This window comes from Penaeus monodon, chromosome 3, assembly GCF_015228065.2.
Source record: "Penaeus monodon isolate SGIC_2016 chromosome 3, NSTDA_Pmon_1, whole genome shotgun sequence".
Lineage (NCBI taxonomy): Eukaryota > Metazoa > Arthropoda > Malacostraca > Decapoda > Penaeidae > Penaeus > Penaeus monodon.
In genome coordinates this window covers 8,168,435-8,188,434 of record NC_051388.1, presented here as the reverse complement: position 1 = coordinate 8,188,434, position 20,000 = coordinate 8,168,435, and the positions used below count along the sequence as shown (strand labels likewise).

Sequence of the window (20,000 nt, the reverse complement as noted above, 5' to 3'; positions counted from 1 at the left end):
TAAATCTATCTCCAATTGTGGGTTCACTTGAAAAAAATAAAAGACTAAAATAAATAATGAGCTGTTCAGACATTTTTAAAATTCATCCTTCAACTGAGAATTTGTCTGGTAAATTCAACAAAGGAAATATGGATCTCTAACCGGATCTGAGTTCATTTTCTGATATTTCTCTCTCCTTTTATTTAGTCTAATAACATCAAAACAAATTGCAGCTCATGTTTTACCGAGTGAATCCAATTCAATTTTGTCATTTTATGTCTCTCTCCCTTTATGCAGTACTTCTATAACTCTGATCATGAGATCAATTACATTAAAAGCTGTGTTATGCTTCAAAACTTCATTAACGCAACCTATTTACATTTTACTTTCCAAATTAATGCCTTTTACAATTCTTTGCAACTTTCAAGATTCTCAAATTCTTATATGACAGTCAAAATTTGAAAGAAACTTTATTCCAACTCTGAACTACTCTATGTTGATTTTTTCTTTTTGTAATATTCCCCCCCAACCAGCCTTCTAAAGAGGATTTCAACCAAAGGATTAGTCTGACCATAAGTATCTCCTTTCCCTGGTAACATTATTCTCTTTTTTCTATCTTAATCATTCAACTTCCTTTCTTTTTTCTTCCTTTTATCTTAAAAAAAAAATCTCTTTCATCTGCCTTGGAAAAACTACATTCCAAAAGTACATATCAAAAGACAGTGGAAGCAAAGACATTGCAAAACTTTCCAAAACAGAGAGCTCAGAAGGAGAAAGACAGAGAGGGAGATTGAGACAGAGAGACAGAGAGAACGGACAGAGACAGAGAAAAACAGAGAGAGACAGAAACAGAGAAACGGGGAGACGGACAGACCCAACATGTGCGTGAAACCCGCTGATCGCAGCACCCGAGAGGGGGAAGAGTATAGAAGCACATCAGCTCAACATCCAACATGACAACATTGAGAGACCCGTGCTCAGTCCTAACAGCAACACAAAAAACAACTTCCAACAAGGTCTGGTGGTGTGGATCATCTGTTGAGTCACCAGCTTGGAGGGAGAACAGACACAGAGTGTTTAATAACCAAAGGAAGCACACAATGACTTGCGCAAGAGAGGTGTAACGGCTGCACAGTTAAGAGAAGTTTTATTTCTTTTTAAGTACGAGGAATCTTTATCTTTTTACTCTTTTTACATACTTTCCAAAAAATGTGAGACAATTGGCACACTCAGGATAAAGATTAGGACAATGTACAGTATTGTTTTACTATTGTTAATTTTTTCTTTTGCCTTTTATGAGGTCTATGTACTTCCATCTGATGAACTGATAGAGAGACAAATAGAACTGCAATTAATCAATGCATTTTTCAAAAGCTCATGAATAAACTTTACTATTAAACACTCAAAGTAATAAATACTGTACATCTTTGTTTTACACTAGTAAAGACTACTGCTAAAGAGTGTTGGATTTTAGACAATGAAAACACCAAAGAAATAGTAGTACTCAAAAGTGAAGTAGGAAATTTATCTCAGCTCATGAAAAAAAGTATATATATATAAAATATCTCTATATATACACAACCTGTTCTGCCTCCACAACACTCACACCAAGGATTTATAAATATATATAAATATAAATAAATATATATTTTTTTTACACACACTGCACAACCACAGGCAGACACAACAATTCCTACCTCAGAGTCGACATTGGGTGAGAGCTCTTGGGGGTCATAGTCATACATGGCTATCATCTTCTTGACAGGCATGTTCGCATAGATGTCCCCCCAGCGGTCACCTTGGTGCCGTCGGCCCACTGAGCCATCCCTCCTTCGCCGTCCTCCGTCTGACTCTTTTAGCAGTTCCTGGGCCACGCGGTCATCATCAACCTGTCGAGAGGACCTAAGGTGAGGATTTGTGGAATTTTGCAGGAAAAGAAACAACTTTTGTGGGTCTAGTTGTGTGTGTGTGTGTGTGTGTGTGTGTGTGTGTGTGTGTGTGTGTGTGTGTGTGTGTGTGTGTGTGTGTGTGTGTGTGTGTGTGTGTGTGTGTGTGTGTGTGTGTGTGCGCACGCGTGTGTGTGTGTGTACACATGTACTTACTTTGTAATTATGTATATATCTAGTGCAAAAAAAAATCTAATAAATTCATGGAAAGTTACGTAAAGCTTTCTATGGTAAATATACAGAGGAAAATTTACTGAAGCCACATATCTAACATACTGTATTATCACACAATTAAGACAGCAAAAAAATACACATGAATATGTACATTTATGTGTTGTCTTGTTCTTCCTTTCATTATTTTATTTACTACTTGTCCAGCATGAATCCCTCACTGTATATGGACACTGAAATTCACATCCACTTGTTTTGAGAAATAAATGTTTCAGCCAATGTCATTATTTAAATGCACAACTATGATTAGAACGCAATGTCAATACTTTTGCCAATAAATTTTCCTCTAACATTTCTACAAAATAAGTTTTATGAAATCATAAATTTGAAGTTATATGTTTATAATTCTTCCTGTGCAACTCAAAGGACAAAACAATTATAAATCCATGAATAGTGTGTCTGTTCCTTACTGCACACTACAAATGGCAACCATGGAAGGTGAAGCAATATGTATAATTTCTATAAGACCTATATTACATTTACAGCATCAATATGCAATAAAAAAAAAAAAAAATTATGTCCTATTAATACTTGCTCACATATCCTATATTTTTTTCTAGGAACAATGTGGATAGTAGCATAAACAAATTTAATCATACGCAAACTTTGTCTAATCTATTGATATCATCATTAATGTATTCACAAATGACTGTTGTTAATATGCAATAATACTACTAATTACTGGCAATATAGTACTGTAATGTGCTTACTACACTACTGATATACGGTGTAACAAATTATGAAAGTAAAACTAGTAATAACAATAGTAATAAATATACAAAGCCCCCATAAAGGAAATTACTGCATTAGTGTATCAAACAACTTTGATCCTAAAATAAAAATTACAAGCTCAATTTGCAATTACAACTCAAAAAAGTGCTAATTTCTGGATTCCAAAACAACTCCAAGTGATTCTCGTATGCAATCAGTTGGTGCTATTTTCTTTTGTTTCTTTTCTGTTATAACTGAATTCTTCCTCTTACCCCTGTTATCGCTTTTGTGTTAGTCGCCTGTAAACAAAAAAAACAGCTGACAAATCTGAATTGCACAGAATGAATAATAGAAAACTTAAAGACTTAGTACCTTAGCCTACTTCATTTATCCTTTAATTTTTTTTATTAATATTCCTTTAAAATTCTATTTCATTTACGTCATTAACATATTATCCATCCTCGAAGTCCGACGCAAAAGCCTCGCATCACCCAAGATAATTTAACAGAAATGGATCTTAAGTAATCATTATCAAATATTGGCTTGTGACGTTGGATTTCGCCGGTTCCACGACCTGCCCGCCGGGTTCACCCTTCCCTTGGCCTTTCTCATTCGCTCGGCTCCATTCCCGTAATTGTGCCTTGTGCTTTCATTCCTATTGGTTTCAATATGTTTTGAGGCTGGAGCTTGTGTGTGTGTTTTTTTTTTACGCCTCTTAGAGCCCGCTGTTTCGCTTGTCGCCATGTAGTGCACGTGAGAGCCCCGACTTTTGACTTCTTGGCTTTTAATTTGCTCTTTCCCGTTTGAGGGTCTAATGCTAGGTACTTGCACACACGCCGGTGGTTCCCTCGGCGTGCTCACAATAAGGGCGACCTCGTGGGTGCTTCATCATTATTTCCCGTCTAGGTCACGGCTCGTCTCGTCTCTCTCCGATCGTTGTTTTCTCTCCCTCTCTTTCTCATTTTCCTCAGTCTTGTCACTCTTCGGGCGGAGTTCATTCCCAACCTTTCCGAATCACTCCGGGCTGACTTATCATGAATCAATCCTCTGCATTCCTCCCTTACTGGTGATGACGCCTCTATGACGAATAGTTAGCCACGTGTGCTTCCGTTTTCTTCGTCCCATGCCTTTCTTTTCAGATTGCAACACCAGATATTTGCGTTACGACATCGTGGATAGGGAATGCCGAATTTGAGCGTTGGAAAACATTACTTTTTCTGTCAATAGACCTCTGAGTAATCGGGATCTTCCTCTCGTCACGTGCGCTGCCGCTCTCATTATTCAGTCGAACGATTTTTAACTTGTTGCTCCTAGTACGCGGGTGGAAGAGTGGTTGGGAGGGGGGAGAAAGGGGGGCATGAGGAGAGGGTGGAAGGAAGTTGGGAGATAGAGGAGCACGGGGAGAGGATAGTAAGAAGTGGGGAGAAAAGGGAATATGGAGAGAGGGTGGATTGATGCGAGAGAACCAGGGAGCATGGAGAGAGGGTGTAACAAATTGGGGAATCAAAGGATTATGGGCAGAGGGTCGTTAGTATTGGATAGCGGGGTAAGGACGGTAAGAAATGGTGTGACAATTCAACATGGGGAGAAGGAATCAACTAGGTGGGAGATAGCGAATGAATCCCTTTGTCGTCCACTATTGGAAAGCTCCGCCTCCATCTTTCATTCACGGGAATTCTTGTTCGCTCATAACAGGCGCCTAACTTGCCAGGCTTTTGCTCCGGACTTCAACGGACCAGCAAGTAGTTTTTCATACGCTAAACTCTCCAATGTTAATTAAAATTGACTTGATTCATGAGATTTGTATCGAGTCAACATGGGTCACTACGATTACTATGTATTTAAAAGAAAATAATTTAATTTTCTCTCAATTAATGTATACCCAAACTGATTATCTATTTATTACAAAATCATAAAAACTGGTATTAATTAAAACATGAAAAATATCTTTAACTTATATGTCAAAAAAAAAATATTTTGCTGACTCAGCACTAAAAAAATACCAGGAATAATACCTTTAAAATATTCACTATAAATAAAACTTCAAATTAAGATCACTACATATCTTTTTAAAATAAAATTTGTGGAAATTATTTCTGGTGTTTAATTTATCAAATTCCTCTCGAGGGTTAATGATCTGACCTTTTATATTTCATTTAATAATACGAAAATCAAACAGAGGTATAATTAAGTTCGTGAAGACAGAAAAGTAGCAACCAAACATAAACAAAGCACAGGAAATATATTATATTTGTTTATCTTTCTGTCAGTCAAAACTAAAATCTAAGTTGTCATGAATGAGTTTTGGATAAACTGTTTCACCAATAAACTAAATACATACATGTATACATATATAGATATAAATACATTGATTTGAAAATAAATAAATAAATAAATATATATATATATATATATATATATATATATATATATATATATATATATATATATATACACACCCTAATCTCTGTCCACAACACGAGCCACGAGGCCCCAACGGCCGCTCGCCCGCCTGGACGCCCCTGGGGCCAGCCCAGAGCCCCCTGAGCCCTAGGTCGGAAGCCCCGCCGCCCTAGCCCGGCCCTTACCTGCACCTCGGACACCATGTTGCAGGGGACGTATCCGTGCCTGCCGCCCAGCTCGCCCCAGTAGAAGCCGTCGGGGTCCTTGTCTCCGGTGACCTGGATGAGCTGGCCCTCGCGGAAGCCCAGCTCCTCGTCGCAGGCGTCGGGGTTCGGGCTCATGGTGGGCGGGTCGTAGTCGAACAGCGCCACGAAGATGCGCGTGTGCTGGTCCCCCTGGCCGCCGCCGCCGCGCCCGCCGCCGCCGCGCCCCTCGCCTCTGCCGCCGGGGTAGTCGCGCCCGTACTCGCCCCGGTGCCGCCCGTCGCCCTCGTAGCGGTCGCGCATGTCCCTCGGGTCCCTGGGGTCCCGGTGGACGTGCGGGTCCCGCATGTGGGGGTCCCGTCTGTCGCGGGGGTCTCTGGGGTCGCGGCCGTCGCGGTAGTGCGGGTCGCGGGGGTCCCGCACGTCCCGGGGGTCCCTGGGGTCGCGCATCATGGGCCGGTTGTGGTGGGGCGGGGGAGGTGGCCGCCCGCGCTCCAGGTGCGACCGCGGGGGCGCGCTGCGGGGGTCGAAGCGCCCGCGGCCGCCCTGGCTCACCTCGTAGTCGTCCTCGAGCGGCGGGTGGCTTTCGCTGGCGGGGTCTTTGGTTATTTCTGTAGAAAGTGGTTGAGTAATTCACAGCCCAGAGAGAAAATGGACTTCAGATGCAATGCCAGTCTACCATTACTTGACAAGCCTGAGATTAACTCTGAGAGCCTAAACGTCAGTGTTAATCGCGAGTACAAGTCTGCTCTAGTAAAACTAACAAATACACCCGTGAGGCAGACAAACTATATATCTACAACCTCCTAATAGTTGCCTTGCTACTTTAAGAACGATTTGCCAAAGCCATTAAAGACTCTACCAATTCAGATCATCAGCATGATGCAAGAAAGAAAAACATACTCCGCAACCCTGACTGGGCATTCGGTCAAGTGCACAAAGACCAGCGAAGTATTGCAAATCTAGGCAATGGCTAGTAATCTAAGTAATGGTTATAATCTAGGTAATGGTTATAAACTAGGTAATGGTCAGTAAACTAGGTAATGGTTAGTAAACTAGGTATTGGCAAGTAGTCTAAGTATTGGTTAGTAATCTAGATATTGGTAAGCAACCTAGGTACTGGTGGCTACGCTATCACTGTGACAATGTGTCTCTTATTCACAGTGGGGGGGAAAGTATGTGCTTTGCTCCGTGGAATTGGTACGTTTCATCAAATTATCGAAAAAAGGAATAAGTGTTATAAAATATTGCTTTTTTTTGTGGGGGGGGGAGATGAAAGTGACCCATATGATGGTAATTTCAAAATGGGTAAAAAAAAAATATATATATATATAAAAGAAGGAGGGGAAATGAGTGAAAATTCAAGAAATCCACAGCATCAGTGAAAGGGAATGATATAAGAGAAATAGGGGGGGGGGGGATCAAAACTAGTTTAGCGGATGTGCAAGAGAGATGTATGACAGGGTGCTAGAAAAAAAAAAAAAAAAAAAAACAGGCGAATATGTGCAGCCTTGCATATGCAATCCCTGCAGGACGGTCGCTCTAGCAGGTCCATTTACAAAATGACATCTGGCTATGCAAATAACGTAGGGGGAACCACGCACGACAAATGATCCTGGGGGAGGCTCTGAAGGAGGTATATCTAGAAAACACCATCTGCGGGGAGGGGGAGAGGGGGGAGGGAGAGGAACTACCCGCAGGATACCAGTGTTAGGAAATAGGAAATAGGGAGGAGGGAATGCAAATCAACAGCCAATGCCCCCCCCCCCCCTAAACTATCTACCAAAAGGCACAGCTAAATCGAGGAATCTAGGGAAAGTTGTTAAGATATGGGGGCATGATAAGGACAAGCAACACTGAGAGATACAATGGCTGATAAATATTACTTCACGTGCAAAGGGTAAATAACGTACTTTCTATCCGTCCTTACGAAATGCAAACTTTTAAAGGACATCCAAGCTCATCTTACCCAGATCTTTCTCTCACATAAAGTAAACATCATTTATACAAAACTATGGACTGTAATGAGTAGAGCTATGCCTTTGAACAGGATCCTAGTGAATCATTTGTGTAAACAGAACTCAAAACTAAAATTTATGTGACAGTTCACAACAAAGTGATGTGGTTTTAAACCTTTGGAAAAAAATGATGGGGAATGTGTTATCATTCTCACTCCATTGGAAAAAATGATGGGAAATGTGTTATCATTCTCACTCCATTGGAAAAAATGATGGGGAATGTGTTATCATTCTCACTCCATTGCAAAAATAATCCTTTCTTTAAAGTTAAAGAAATTAAATAAAAAAAAGGAACACAAATGAAATTGAGAGCTTCCATTCAAATTTAAAAATATATGCTTCTTTGATTTTGAATTCTGAATTAATACAATAACTTTCAGCCAATTTTCGCAATTTTCCAAAATAAGGCGAAAAAATACAAAAAAAAGAACCAAATCCCAGTGAAGAACAACAAAATTCCCCGCCCAAATTCCCGATTTTTTTTTTTTAAAGAGAATAATACTTCAAAGAAATAAAGACAGCGTAAGGAATTTTGAGATGAACCCTGAAGCACGAATTTCCTTCAAAATTCCCTTTTTTTTTTGTTATTTAAACCTTGTGATAACGTAACGAATACTTACGTCTGGCACGGGAGACGCCTTTGCCTGGTAGGGGAAAGAGACATTTCAGCCTTGGACACAAACATGAAAGTGACAAACTCAAAACATAAAAAAAAAAAAATCAAATAAACAATTGAAAAAAAACAGCGATTAATATGAAATAAAATAGCATACTGTCATAGTAGTAAAAAGTTCTTTGAGCTAGAGAAATGATCGAATATATATGAATGAGTGCTATAACAGGACATACAAGAGTGAGTAAACACTTCTCTGCTGTGGTTGCTAAGCCAAGAATTAGAAGAGCAGAGATAAGAGTAAAGAATAAAGAGAGTACACATGAGAAGTATTGCAGAGACTGCACTGCAAGAGACAAGACTGCTGTTTATATAATAATGATAATGATTAAAAAAACAATGTAAATAAAACGGACAACAACAATGACAATGATTACCTCCACTACCTGGTTAAGGAGTAAACAAATATGTAAATCACAACAAAGCATAGACACTGAGTATCTACAAAAGAGAACAGCAAACACAAAGACAAAAAAAAAAAAAAAAAAAAAAAAAAAAAACAACGACAATAAAACGAAGAAGACGGGAGATTGATTAGCTCCTCGTCCACTACACGATTATTATTATTATTATTTTTTTTTATCTCGTTATCTCTTTAATCGATACTCAATGTTATTCATCTGATATACACACTGATTGGTTGCTCGGCCTCTCTATCCATGCATTTATCTACAAACAATGCCTCAGTTGCCGTTATGTATTTACACAATGTCCGTCTCGTGTTCACAAGAGTCAAGAAAATATCACTGATGTTAATTAAATTTGATTAAAATATGGCGGAAGAAAAAAAAAAGATGATCTTGGATGAATAATGTATATGCATATTTTAATAAGGAAAATGGCAAGGAGATATCTGTATCCTATTTACACATTGCAGTCACAAAGTCGTGATTTGATCAAATGCAAAACTAAGTCCACAATTAGCCTGGATAATGGTAATGGCAAAGAGCTTGTAAATAATTAGTATTAAATAGGGGAGCACATATTAACGATTTAATTCAGTAATATTGTAAACGTAACTTAAGAGTCAACTTAACTTTTTTTTTTTCTTTTTTTTTTTTTTAGGAATCTCAATCCATCAATGTCTTGTCACTGGTCATGTTGCAATTTCAACTTGTGGCAACACGTAACAGCGAGAGGCCGAACATCCACTGAGTTTGAATCCACACATTGCATCTGTGTGTGTGTGTGTGTGTGTGTGTGTGTGTGTGTGTGTGTGTGTGTGTATATGTATGTGTATGTGTATGTGTATGTGTATGCGTGTGCGTGTGCGTGTGCGTGTGCGTGTGTGTGTGGTGTGTGTGTGTGTGTGTGTGTGTGTGTGTGTGTGTGTGTGTGTGTGTGTGTGTGTGCGTGCGTGTGCGTGCGTAAGCGCGCGTGTGCTTGTTTACACGTGTGTACATGCGCAGTCCCACTTAAAATACCTGTATTAGATACCACGCAATTAACACCACATTCAACATTCACTGCACATACAAACGATTCATTACACGCTGTAACAATCAACGAACATAAAACCCAGTTAGAAAAAAATATATTGTTTTAATAATTTTATCAAAATCTTGCAAATACGTTTGGAAGCAATAACTAACCGGGCCTTATAGTCGCTGCAAAGCCAGCAGTATTATTAAGTGCTAAATGGCAGTTATTTGCGAGAAAGTGTGCAACAATGAGAGTGAAAAAGGAACATGGAAATTCATATATAGATTAAGAGAGAAAAAAATACATAGTTGAGTTCCAAGGAAATACTTCCAAAAAAGTCGAGTCTGTGAGAGGAAAAATATACAAATCTATTCCCTCGGAGTGAAATTTCTACAACAGACATCCTCAAAGATCTTACATTTTTATAATAAATATTTTTACACAATTTTTTTTTTCATACCGATATCATCACGTAAGAAAGCATGAATAACATTACCTGTATATTGTATTGTCTTATTCATATACTTAATAATTAGTTCTCACCACTAGTAAAAAAGAGTAGCAATAATATTAACACTACGTTTTCTGAATATTCAATAAATGCACAATAACAATTCGCCAATGCTACACCTACGTTTTATCATGAATTATAATAAAACTACTTTCCAAAATATCCAATAGTATTCTACAAAGAGACAGCTAAAGAAAGATATTCCTTTTTTTAATACATGTAAAGTATTACGAAATCTATCAAAAGTCTTTTCTAAGAGAAAAAACAAACAAACAAACAAACAAACTAAGAAACTGCATCTTGAAGGGGGGATTCCATTCACAAAAAAAAAATAATAATAATAATCGAATTCAAAAAAGGTGTAAAGAAACTATGTACAAATCTGTTGCTTGCTCATTATGGACGACCAGTATTCGTTACCTTTCAACTGACCTATTGTATTGAATAAAGAGCTAGAGAGCCTGGCGAGGCCGCTTCTTGCTGGGCCTGCCCGTGGAGGCCCGCCAAGTGTGAGGGGAGAGGGGGGGGGAAAGAGGGGAGAGAAAGAAGAGAAGGGGAGTCATATTTTAATATTTTGGTGAGACGTTAAATCAAGAATAAAAGGAATGAGTGGTAAGTAATTGTCAAATAATAATAATGATAATAATGGTAATAATAATAATAATAATAATATAGTGCACTGTACAGGAACTTCTATAGATTATGACAAAAGGAAGCTAATGTGGAATAATTTGCTAATTTTTTTTGCCTTTTGTTACCTAAGTTATATTGAATCATGTCATTCCTTGCAACTTGCTATCTAAGTACACTTTTTATGGTGATTTCCCAAGAACTTGACTGAGAAAGGAAATATGACCTCATGAGTTGAGTGTATGCCAAGCAAGAGTCCGCAAGTGTTCTGTGATCAGCAGTATAGACTGAGCGGCAGCAGGTGAGCAGAAGGAACGCGGGGGAGGCAGCGGTGCGGCGGCGGTCCCCTCGCGCCCAGGCATGCTCGCCCGCCTCGCCTCCTCACGCGGGCGTGCGAGGGTCGTGGGCGGCTGGGCGGGGAGAGGAGGCTGGCGCACGCTGCTGACTCACCTATGGCGGGGATGGATGTCTGCGGGGCCATCTGGCCCTGCTGGTGACCCGGGTAGATCTCCTTGTCGCTGAGGTTGTCTTCGTGCTCGAGGATGGTCTGGCCGAGGTGGTCCGTCCGCACGCCGGGCGCGGGGGCGCCGCGCCGGCCCAGCAGCCTGTCCCGCAGCCCGCCTGGCCCCGACGGGCCGTGGTGGGGCCCCCCGGGCGGGCCGTGGTGCGGGCCGGGCGGGCCATGGTGGGGGCCGCCGAGGCCGTGGTGCGGGCCGGGCTTGTGGCCGTCGGCATGCATGTCCTGAAGGTGAGGAGGAGGGAGGGTGTGAATGCGAACCACGACTCCAGCGGGCAGCTACTGCCGGCCGCCTCGTGCACCTGGCGGCCGCTCCGCCCGCGCCCCGCTCCCCGGGCTTCCCCCGCCCGCCCCCGCCTCCCTCCCCGTGCCCCCAGCCCCAATATTGATCTACAGGTCGCCCTGAAAATGACTACTTCACCCTACTTCCCGCCCCATCCACCCCACCCACCCCTTCCCACCCGCCCCACCCATGCAGCCGGGACTTCGGCAGGAAAAAATAATAATAAAAAAAAAAAAAAACAAAACATCGCATGCAGTTTTAAACCTCCACTTACCAATAACGTTTCATTCTCCTTTCTTTCACAGCCATACCTTAAATCAAGACAGAAAATTAACACAAAAAAAAGAAAAAAGAAAAAAAAACTGGCCCCGATATCCACTAAAAGAGAGTACAATAAAAAAAATCAACAGAAAGGAAACAAAAGACGCAGCCCACCCGCTTCCCACCACCAAACATAAAAAGGAAAATCAAAAACAAAGAAAACAAAAATAGAACGAGTTCAGGAGAGAAAATAAAGATGCAAATAAAAAGAGAGAGAGAGAGAGGCAGAGGGAGAGAGTGCGTCGTCCTTTTCCTCTCTTCTTTCTCTTCGCTTCTCTCCTCTGTGTCCCTTCTTTCTCTCGTTCTTTCTCCCTCTCTTCTTTGGCTGCCGACGTGGGAGTGGGAGGGGGAGGGGGAGGGGGATGGGGAGGGGAGGGGGAAAGCAGAAGGAGAAGGAGGAGGAAGAGGGAAAGAGGAGGAAGAGAAGGAGAAGGAGGAGGTGGAGGAGGGGAAAGGGGGAGAAGAAGAAGAAGGAGGAGGAGGAGGAGGAGGAGGAGGAGGAGGAGGAGGAGGAGGAGGAGGAGGAGGTGGTGGAGGAGGTGGAGGAGAAGGAGCAACAGGAGTAAGATGAGAAGTAGAAGTTAGAGGAAAAGGAGTAAGAATAGGAAAAGCAGAAGTAGGAGTAGGGAAAACAGGAGCAGGAATAGTAGCAGGAATAGGAATAGGAGTAGGAAAAAACGGAAGGAATAGGAGTAGGAGTAGGAAAAAAACAGGAGTAGGAGCAGGAGGATGGGAAAAAACAGGAGCAGGAGCAGGAGGATGGGAAAAAACAGGAGCAGGAGTAGGAAAAAACAGGAGTAGGAGTAGGAGCAGGAGGGAAAAAAAAACAGGAGCAGGAGTAGGAGCAGGAGTAGGAAAAAAGCAGGAGTAGGAGCAGGAGGAGGAAAAAAGCAGGAGTAGGAGCAGGAGGAGGCAAGCCTTGTAGTTACCTCGTCAGACAACTCAGTCTCACTCTCCTCGGCGATGTCAGACAGCTCCGACGGCCGGTCCATGTCTGAGTGCAACAAGGCCTCTTCCTCTTCTAGCTGTCGGGAATGAGGGGAGAGGGAACTAAAGCAACCAAAATAAAGAAATCAAATCAAAACAAAAAAAAAGACGGAAAACAAAACATAAAAAACGAAAAAAGGGGGGTGGGGATAATAACCGAATGGGCGGGATAAGGAGATGCAGCAACGAAACTAAATGATAGAAACATAATTAGCGATAAAGGGAAAATAAATAAGATAAACGGGCGTAAATTATAAATAGGGATATACTTAACAGCGAAATAAATATACAAGTAAATAAAATGAAATAAGAAAAACTAAAGAAATAGGGAAATGCAAAATAACTGCTTAAAATACATAAATAAAATAGATTTAGACAAAAAATAAGTGAAAGATGGTATGTGATATATGATATATATGACATGTTATAAACTTATTAAGAAAATGGACAGAATTGCTAAAAAAAACAAAAAAAAACTCAAGACAAACAAAGAAAACAAAGAGAATGATGAGCACTGTTGAACACTAACTACGAAATGATGTTTTTGTTTCCCAAAATGTATGCAATGTTGTTGTTTCTCAGGATCCAGCTTGATGTTAGTCCAGCAATATGCATGTTTGTGTATCGTGCAAATGTGTTTCTCATTTTTCCCTTTTTCTTTTTAATAATTTTCATAATTTTGTCGAGATTACTGTACATGATTTTTGGTTCTATTGATGGAGATTCTGAATATAAAACCCTAAAGTTTTATAAATACATCATCTACAGTGTATCCTTGATTTATATTCTTTCACATAATATAAATATCTCACTTTGCAGTTGGAATGTTTGTCTGTTTATAACTGACAATATTCACAAATACTATTTCTTTTCTTTTTTATCAATTAAGTCATGTAATTCCCCATATATTGTGTACACGACATACACCATAAAATCGACTTGTGTGCGTAACGTGTTGACATGAAAACAGCCTGAATGTTTGATGACCATGACAGTCATGGGCGATTGCATGACAGATGAAAAAAAAATAATAACTTTCACTTAAAACACGATTTTCTCTTCCTAAATTCATATTCTGACAAATGACAATTTAGCAAAATGATAAAGAATATACATACGATATTCATATATACATTTCTTTAAAAACTCACGCATATCTTAAGACACTTGATACCAATCCAATCAATATCCAGATGCAGTGTGTAAAAATCCCGTGACTGTGACAGCGTGTAAGCGTGTCTGTGCTATACAATACAGGTCCTCGTGGCTGTGCATGTTAACCTGTGGATGTGTAGTGCATGTTCCCGTGTGCGTGCATGCCCGGCTATGCGTCTGTGCCCTCGTGCATTTGCATGTGTGCCCAGGAATCACTGTGCTTTTGGTACTGCTTTCATAAGTGAGATGAGCGCGTGAAAGCGTGAGTTTCTTAATTGTTATTGCAACTCTATTCTTTTCCACATTAAATTATTCTTGATTAACATCAATTTTGAGTCTTTAAGATTTTGTTCCATTCATTTATCTATATTTTTATAATGATCTAATTATATCACTGACCATCATTGCCATTGTGATTATTACTACTGTTTTTTAATACCACTGTTATCATTATTATTATCCTTATCTTTACTTTTATATCATCACTGGTATTGTTATTATCACTACCATTACTAACGTTGTTTTTGAAGAAAGTGTGGCGTTTACCTAAACCTCGTACTTTTTTATATCTCATTGTCATCACTTCTTTAACTCATAGTGTGTGTGCTGTGTCCAAATCGGTGTTCGAGGACTTTCTTTTGTATGAATCCAGTGTCCGAATATGCAGAGAGATGAACTGACTGTGAAGTGGGTGAGGTGGGTGAACTAGTGCAAATAAAAGAATCAAATCAACAAACAACAATTCTAAAAGAAGTATATAAGGCAACACAAACAAAACCAAAAAACAAAAAAAAGAACAAAAATAAAAACGAAAAAAAACATGGAAATAAAACAATAAAGGAGATTCTCAGTGATGGCATGAAGCTGGCGTGGACGTCTCAAAAGCCGAAAACAAAAGCACGGAACAAAAACAAAACAAAAGTAAAAAAACAAAAACAAAAAGAGGATTCCATCACGGTGTGACACTGCAGCATTACCCTCGGAGAAAAATAAAAAATTCTCTCTCTCTCTCTCTCTCTCCCTCTTTCCCTCTCTCTCACCCTTACATTCTCCTCCCTCTCTCTCACCCTTACATTCTCCTCCCTCTCTCTCACCCTTACATTCTCCTCCCTCTCTCTCACCCTTACATTCTCCTCCCTCTCTCTCACCCTTACATTCTCCTCCCTCACTCACTATCCCCCTCTTCTCTCCCACTCTCCCTCTCCTTCTCCTCCTCCCTCTGTCTCACCTTCCCTCGGCCTCGTCCCCTTGCGAAGTGGCTGGGTATCTGGCTGGGCACGGAGTCTCCCGATACGCTGTCCCGGCTCTTCGTCCGTACCGTCACCTGCTTGGGCTCGAACCCGGGGATCTTCGTCAGGTCTATGAGCGCGTGGTCTCCTGTGGGTGGGTGGGTGAAGAGGTGGGTGGGTGAGGAGGATGGTGGGTGAGGAGGATGGTGGGGAAGGGGGGGAAGGGGGGTGGGTGAGAGGGTGGTATGGAGGGTGGGTGAGAGGGTGGTGGGAAGAGTGGTAAGGGTGGTAGGGAGGGTGATGGGGGTAGCAAGGATGAGTAGAATGGTAGGGAGGGTGGGTGAGAGTGGGAGGGATGGGGAAATGGTAGGGGATGGTAAGAATGGGAGGGAAGGGGGACGGGAAGAGAGTAAAAGAAAGGGAAGGTGGGGGCGTGTAGGACAAGGTGGAATAAGGAGGGGGAAAGGATGGAGGAGGGGGGGGGTGCGAAGGTGGGAAGAATGATGGGGTTGAAGAGAGGATGAGATGGGGGGAGGGAAGGAAAAAAATTGTGGTTAGCAGAATACTTTGATGTTCATGACAGCTGATTCCAATCTGAGCGCACTTACTGAAGACTAAAACACACACACACACACACACACACACACACACACACACACACACACACACACACACACACACACACACACACACACACACACACACACACACACACACACATACACATACACACACACACACGTACCCGTCGGGCTCTCGACCTCGGTGACCTTCTTGCCGTCGGCGTAGACCGCGTATCCGGTGACGGGGGCGCCGTTGGACGTGCCGCCAGTGCTGTTGATGGTGACGGGCAGCCACGTGACGAGCAGCGAGCCATCCTGGGGGCCGGGCTCCACCTGCACGTCCACGGGGGGGTCCGGAAGCCCTGGGGGGAAGGGGGGGAACAGGTGCCAAACATCTGAGCCCATCTCGGCCTCGCGGGAAGGCAAGGGGGGTGGGGCTGTCTCGGAGCCTACGCGAGATACTCTAAATTCCTCGTTTTCCTTCTCTAACTAGCACTACTTCTCGTAAGATGCTTTCGGCAGAGATGTAAATATATGTATGTAATAGTAAAAAAATGTAAAACTACTAGCCGTATCTCCTGCTATCCAAAATTCCGTTCAAGCCATTGTCTCTAAGTGGGAATCACTAGCTGGCATTCCTTATAGCACTGCTGCCTAGGCTTAAGAACTGCTTAAGAAAACAAACAAACACATAACATTGCAGACTGATGTGAAGTGCTGCTTTTCTGCCTCTCTATCTTTTTTAATATATAAGAATTCTACGCTCGCTTCTAACTGGTCGAGGCAAACTTTAAACCTTAAAAATACATGGGTAGTACATACATACATACATACACGAAGTCAAACAGAATTATATACAAAATGAAGACGTAAAAAAACACAAATCCGTGAATTGAACTCAAAGGTAGAAACAACCAAAAACCAAAACAAACAAACAAAAAAAAGGAAATAAAAACATAAACAGTCATCAAGCATGCTAAAAAAACAATCCAAATAGTGATCATAATACTGCATGTCTCTATGCAACGGTGTGGTGCAAATAAATCAAGGAAAATCATAGTCATCGCACAACTCGTGGCGATCAGAGCTACACCACAGTCTCAATATAAAAGCCAGTTCATCACAAAGGTGTGTCACGTACAGAAGTGCCAGGCAACGAGGCACTCTTTGAACTATTCTCAGCTGCCAACGAATAAAAGAGTACTGGGACGGATGAAGGTGTGTGTGTGCATGGTGGGTTAACGGACAAAATACCAGGCCTCGAGATATAAGGGTGAGGTTGGTGTTAGGTTCTATGGGGATGGGGATGGGGATGGGGGGTTCTGGGTTCTAGGTTCTGGTGATAAGGTTCTCGGTTTCTCAAAAGACTTGAGGGTTTTGGAGACGGTGAAGGAGAGGAGATTCTGGTGAACCTGAAGTGGATTTGGGTGATTAGGTTCAAAGGATTCAGGACCGGGTGACGCTCATTCGGGGGAAATAAACGGGCTGCGATTGGATAGAGGATTGGAGTAAGGATCTGTCTGGATATTCGTCTCCTGGGATTCCGTCCTACATCCGTGCTCTGTACACGTGCGAGTGCGTTGTGCCATGCCAGTGTTGGAACAAAATGGTTCTCTACACTAAGAACTGGTGGTGTACAGTATGCTCTCTTATGAAACAAATACATCGATGGATTTATATACTTCTAAGATGATTTTTTAAAAATCGTGTTTTAGTTAAGTAAAAAGATAAAAATGTCCCTTATACTTTTTTTTCTTTTTACTATTGCCAACACCAGTCCTTTGTGAATGGCCACGATTCCTAAACACAGGAGTGCTTCTTCCAGAGGCGAACTCACAAAATTTGAAACGAAAAAATGTCTAAATCAGTCCCCAAATTTTGAAGTTTACGTTACTCGAAAACAATAAAACTAGTCTCTCTTGACTCATATATATATATATATTTTTTTTTTTACTTTCTTCTGCTTCATCTCTCTCAATTTCAATTTAGTCAAAATTAATCACCACCCTGGCATAACTGCACAGGAGGTACTTAAACAGGGCGTCCAATGTCCGTAGAGTTTTCTCCCTCTCCTAACAGTCAAGTTCACCACTGGATCTTCAGCAAAAACGGAGTAGTGCTAGGGTGAACCGAGTGGCTGATACTAAGGGTGAAAAGGGGGCGAGAATAAAGAGGGGGGGGGGAGGTATGGGAAATCAAGAGAGTGTTTGGTGTCCGTACGAAGGAAAGGGAGAGGGTGGTAGGGAAGATGGGGGGGGGGGGGGTGAAGGATGGAGAGAGGGGTTGACACGTCTCTGATTTTGAAGCTTCGTATGTAATAGGACACTGATAAGATAAAGAGATAGGGAGGAGGACACGATATAATAAAGAGATGGGGAAAAGGACACTAATGAGATGAATAGATATGGAGCATGACACTGATAAGATAGAGAGCGCATGAAAGAGGCGTCCATAAGTGGATCAAAAGCGATTATAAGGGTGAACAAGATAAGATAAAGGGGAAAGAGAGAGAGCACGTGAGATAAAAGGGTTGGAAACAGTAAAGAGAACCTCTGATGTATTTTTAAATGCTTGTTAACAATCAAAAACCTACAAACTAATTAATCATTATCATCATCAAATTTGAATCATGAGCAATGCTTTGCTAATATCATGATATTTTTTATATCGCCAGTAGTTATATCATTATCATTAGTAGTAGTAGTATGAATACCATGATTATGACCTTCATTATGACCATAAATTCGTAGCTTGATGTCACTGTACAAGATTTTTGAAATTCGAAAAACAGGAAACTGTAAACAAATATATTATTTCTTTCCGCGTTTTGTCTAACTCGTAAGTGCAAGGAAATTAAATTCTGATTTTATTTCTGCTTGACTCCTGCAATCACAATTTATTTCATAAAGCTAGGAGGAAGTATGTGTACGGTAACGTACATACATGTGTACGTGAAATTGCTTGTAGAGAGTGTACATGGATGTGTATCAGAGTGACATGGATGGGATTATATATCCTTTCTGAATATTACCCAAGAAAGTGTGTACCCACGACCCATTAATAAAATGTGCGTGCGAGTGCGTGCGCGTCTCTCTGTGCGAACGTGTGTGACCGTGTGCGTGCCTCGTCTATGCAAGCGTGCGGGAGTGTGTGCGAGTCTGCCTGAGCGACTGTATCCGTGCCTATCTACGTGAGTGTATATGAGTGTTCACAAGCCTACCTGAGCGAATGCATGACTAGTCTATCTTATGCCTGTGCGAGTGTGTGCGCGAGTTTGCCTGTGCGCCTGGCGTGCGTGTGTCTGTCCAAATAACTCGACCGGACCAAAAATAACTCTCTAATGGTCTGGATCCGAGACATTACATCAAAGCGAGAGGTTCCGTGTCTCAGACGAAGTTCGGGGCAATCTGGAAACTGTGATTCCGCGGGGAGGAATAAAAAATGGAGGAGCAAAATCGAGAGAAAGGGGGTAGAAGATGAGATAGAGGAGGAGTAGGAGGAGGAGGAGGAGGAGGAGGAGGAGGAGGAGGAGGAGGAGGAGGAGGAGGAGGAAGGACTGGAGAAAGGGTGACAAGAGAAGGAAGAGGAGGAGAAGGAGGAGGAGGAGGAGGAGACGGAGGAGGAGGAGGAAAAGGAAGAGGATGAAGATGAAGAAGAAAAGGAGGAGGCGGAAGAAGAAGAAGAGGAGGGAAAGGGAAGGCGAACAAAGAAGAAAGGGGAAGAAACATAATGTGGAGGAGGAAAAAACAAGAAAAAAATAGAGATACGTATTTTTAGATATAGACACATCCATAGGGGAAAGGGAAGAGCAGAGTGGAAAAAGGAAGGAGAGAGACGAGAGAGAAAAGATGGAAAAGGGGATGACGGAAGACGGAAGAAGGAACAGAATTGATGAAAGATAAAAAAAAAAAAAAAGTGAGACAAATATGATAAAAGACAAGAAGACGAATCAAACATCTGAAGGAGAAATGTCAGACCGAGAAAAAAAAGAGTAAGAGATTCAGTAAGAGCAAGAAAAAAAGTGTCGGGTCTTTTCGAAAAGCGACCTCGCGTCACATGGGGGGCGCCGCACCCTTAAAGAAGATAGAAATTACAAAAGCCTCGCAGAGTACTATGAGGGGGGGGGGATGGGAGAGGGAAGTAAGGGGGAGGGGGACACCTCACCGTCACACAGGAGGGTATTCGGGGCACCGTGGAAGGGGGCGAAGGGGGAGGGAG

At 41.8% G+C, this 20,000-nt stretch overlaps 1 protein-coding gene across 1 annotated transcript in view; it reads right to left on the bottom strand.

Annotated features, from left to right (window-relative positions):
• LOC119591500 overlaps window positions 1–20,000 on the bottom strand; it is a gene marked incomplete in the record, with an annotated part of 390,964 nt that overhangs the window by 37,111 nt on the left and 333,853 nt on the right. The window contains 7 exon segments of the mRNA XM_037940253.1: window positions 1,677–1,868; window positions 5,456–6,084; window positions 8,112–8,135; window positions 11,178–11,469; window positions 12,778–12,873; window positions 15,219–15,367; window positions 15,965–16,144. Of these exon segments, the coding sequence (XP_037796181.1) occupies window positions 1,677–1,868; window positions 5,456–6,084; window positions 8,112–8,135; window positions 11,178–11,469; window positions 12,778–12,873; window positions 15,219–15,367; window positions 15,965–16,144 (1,562 nt within the window).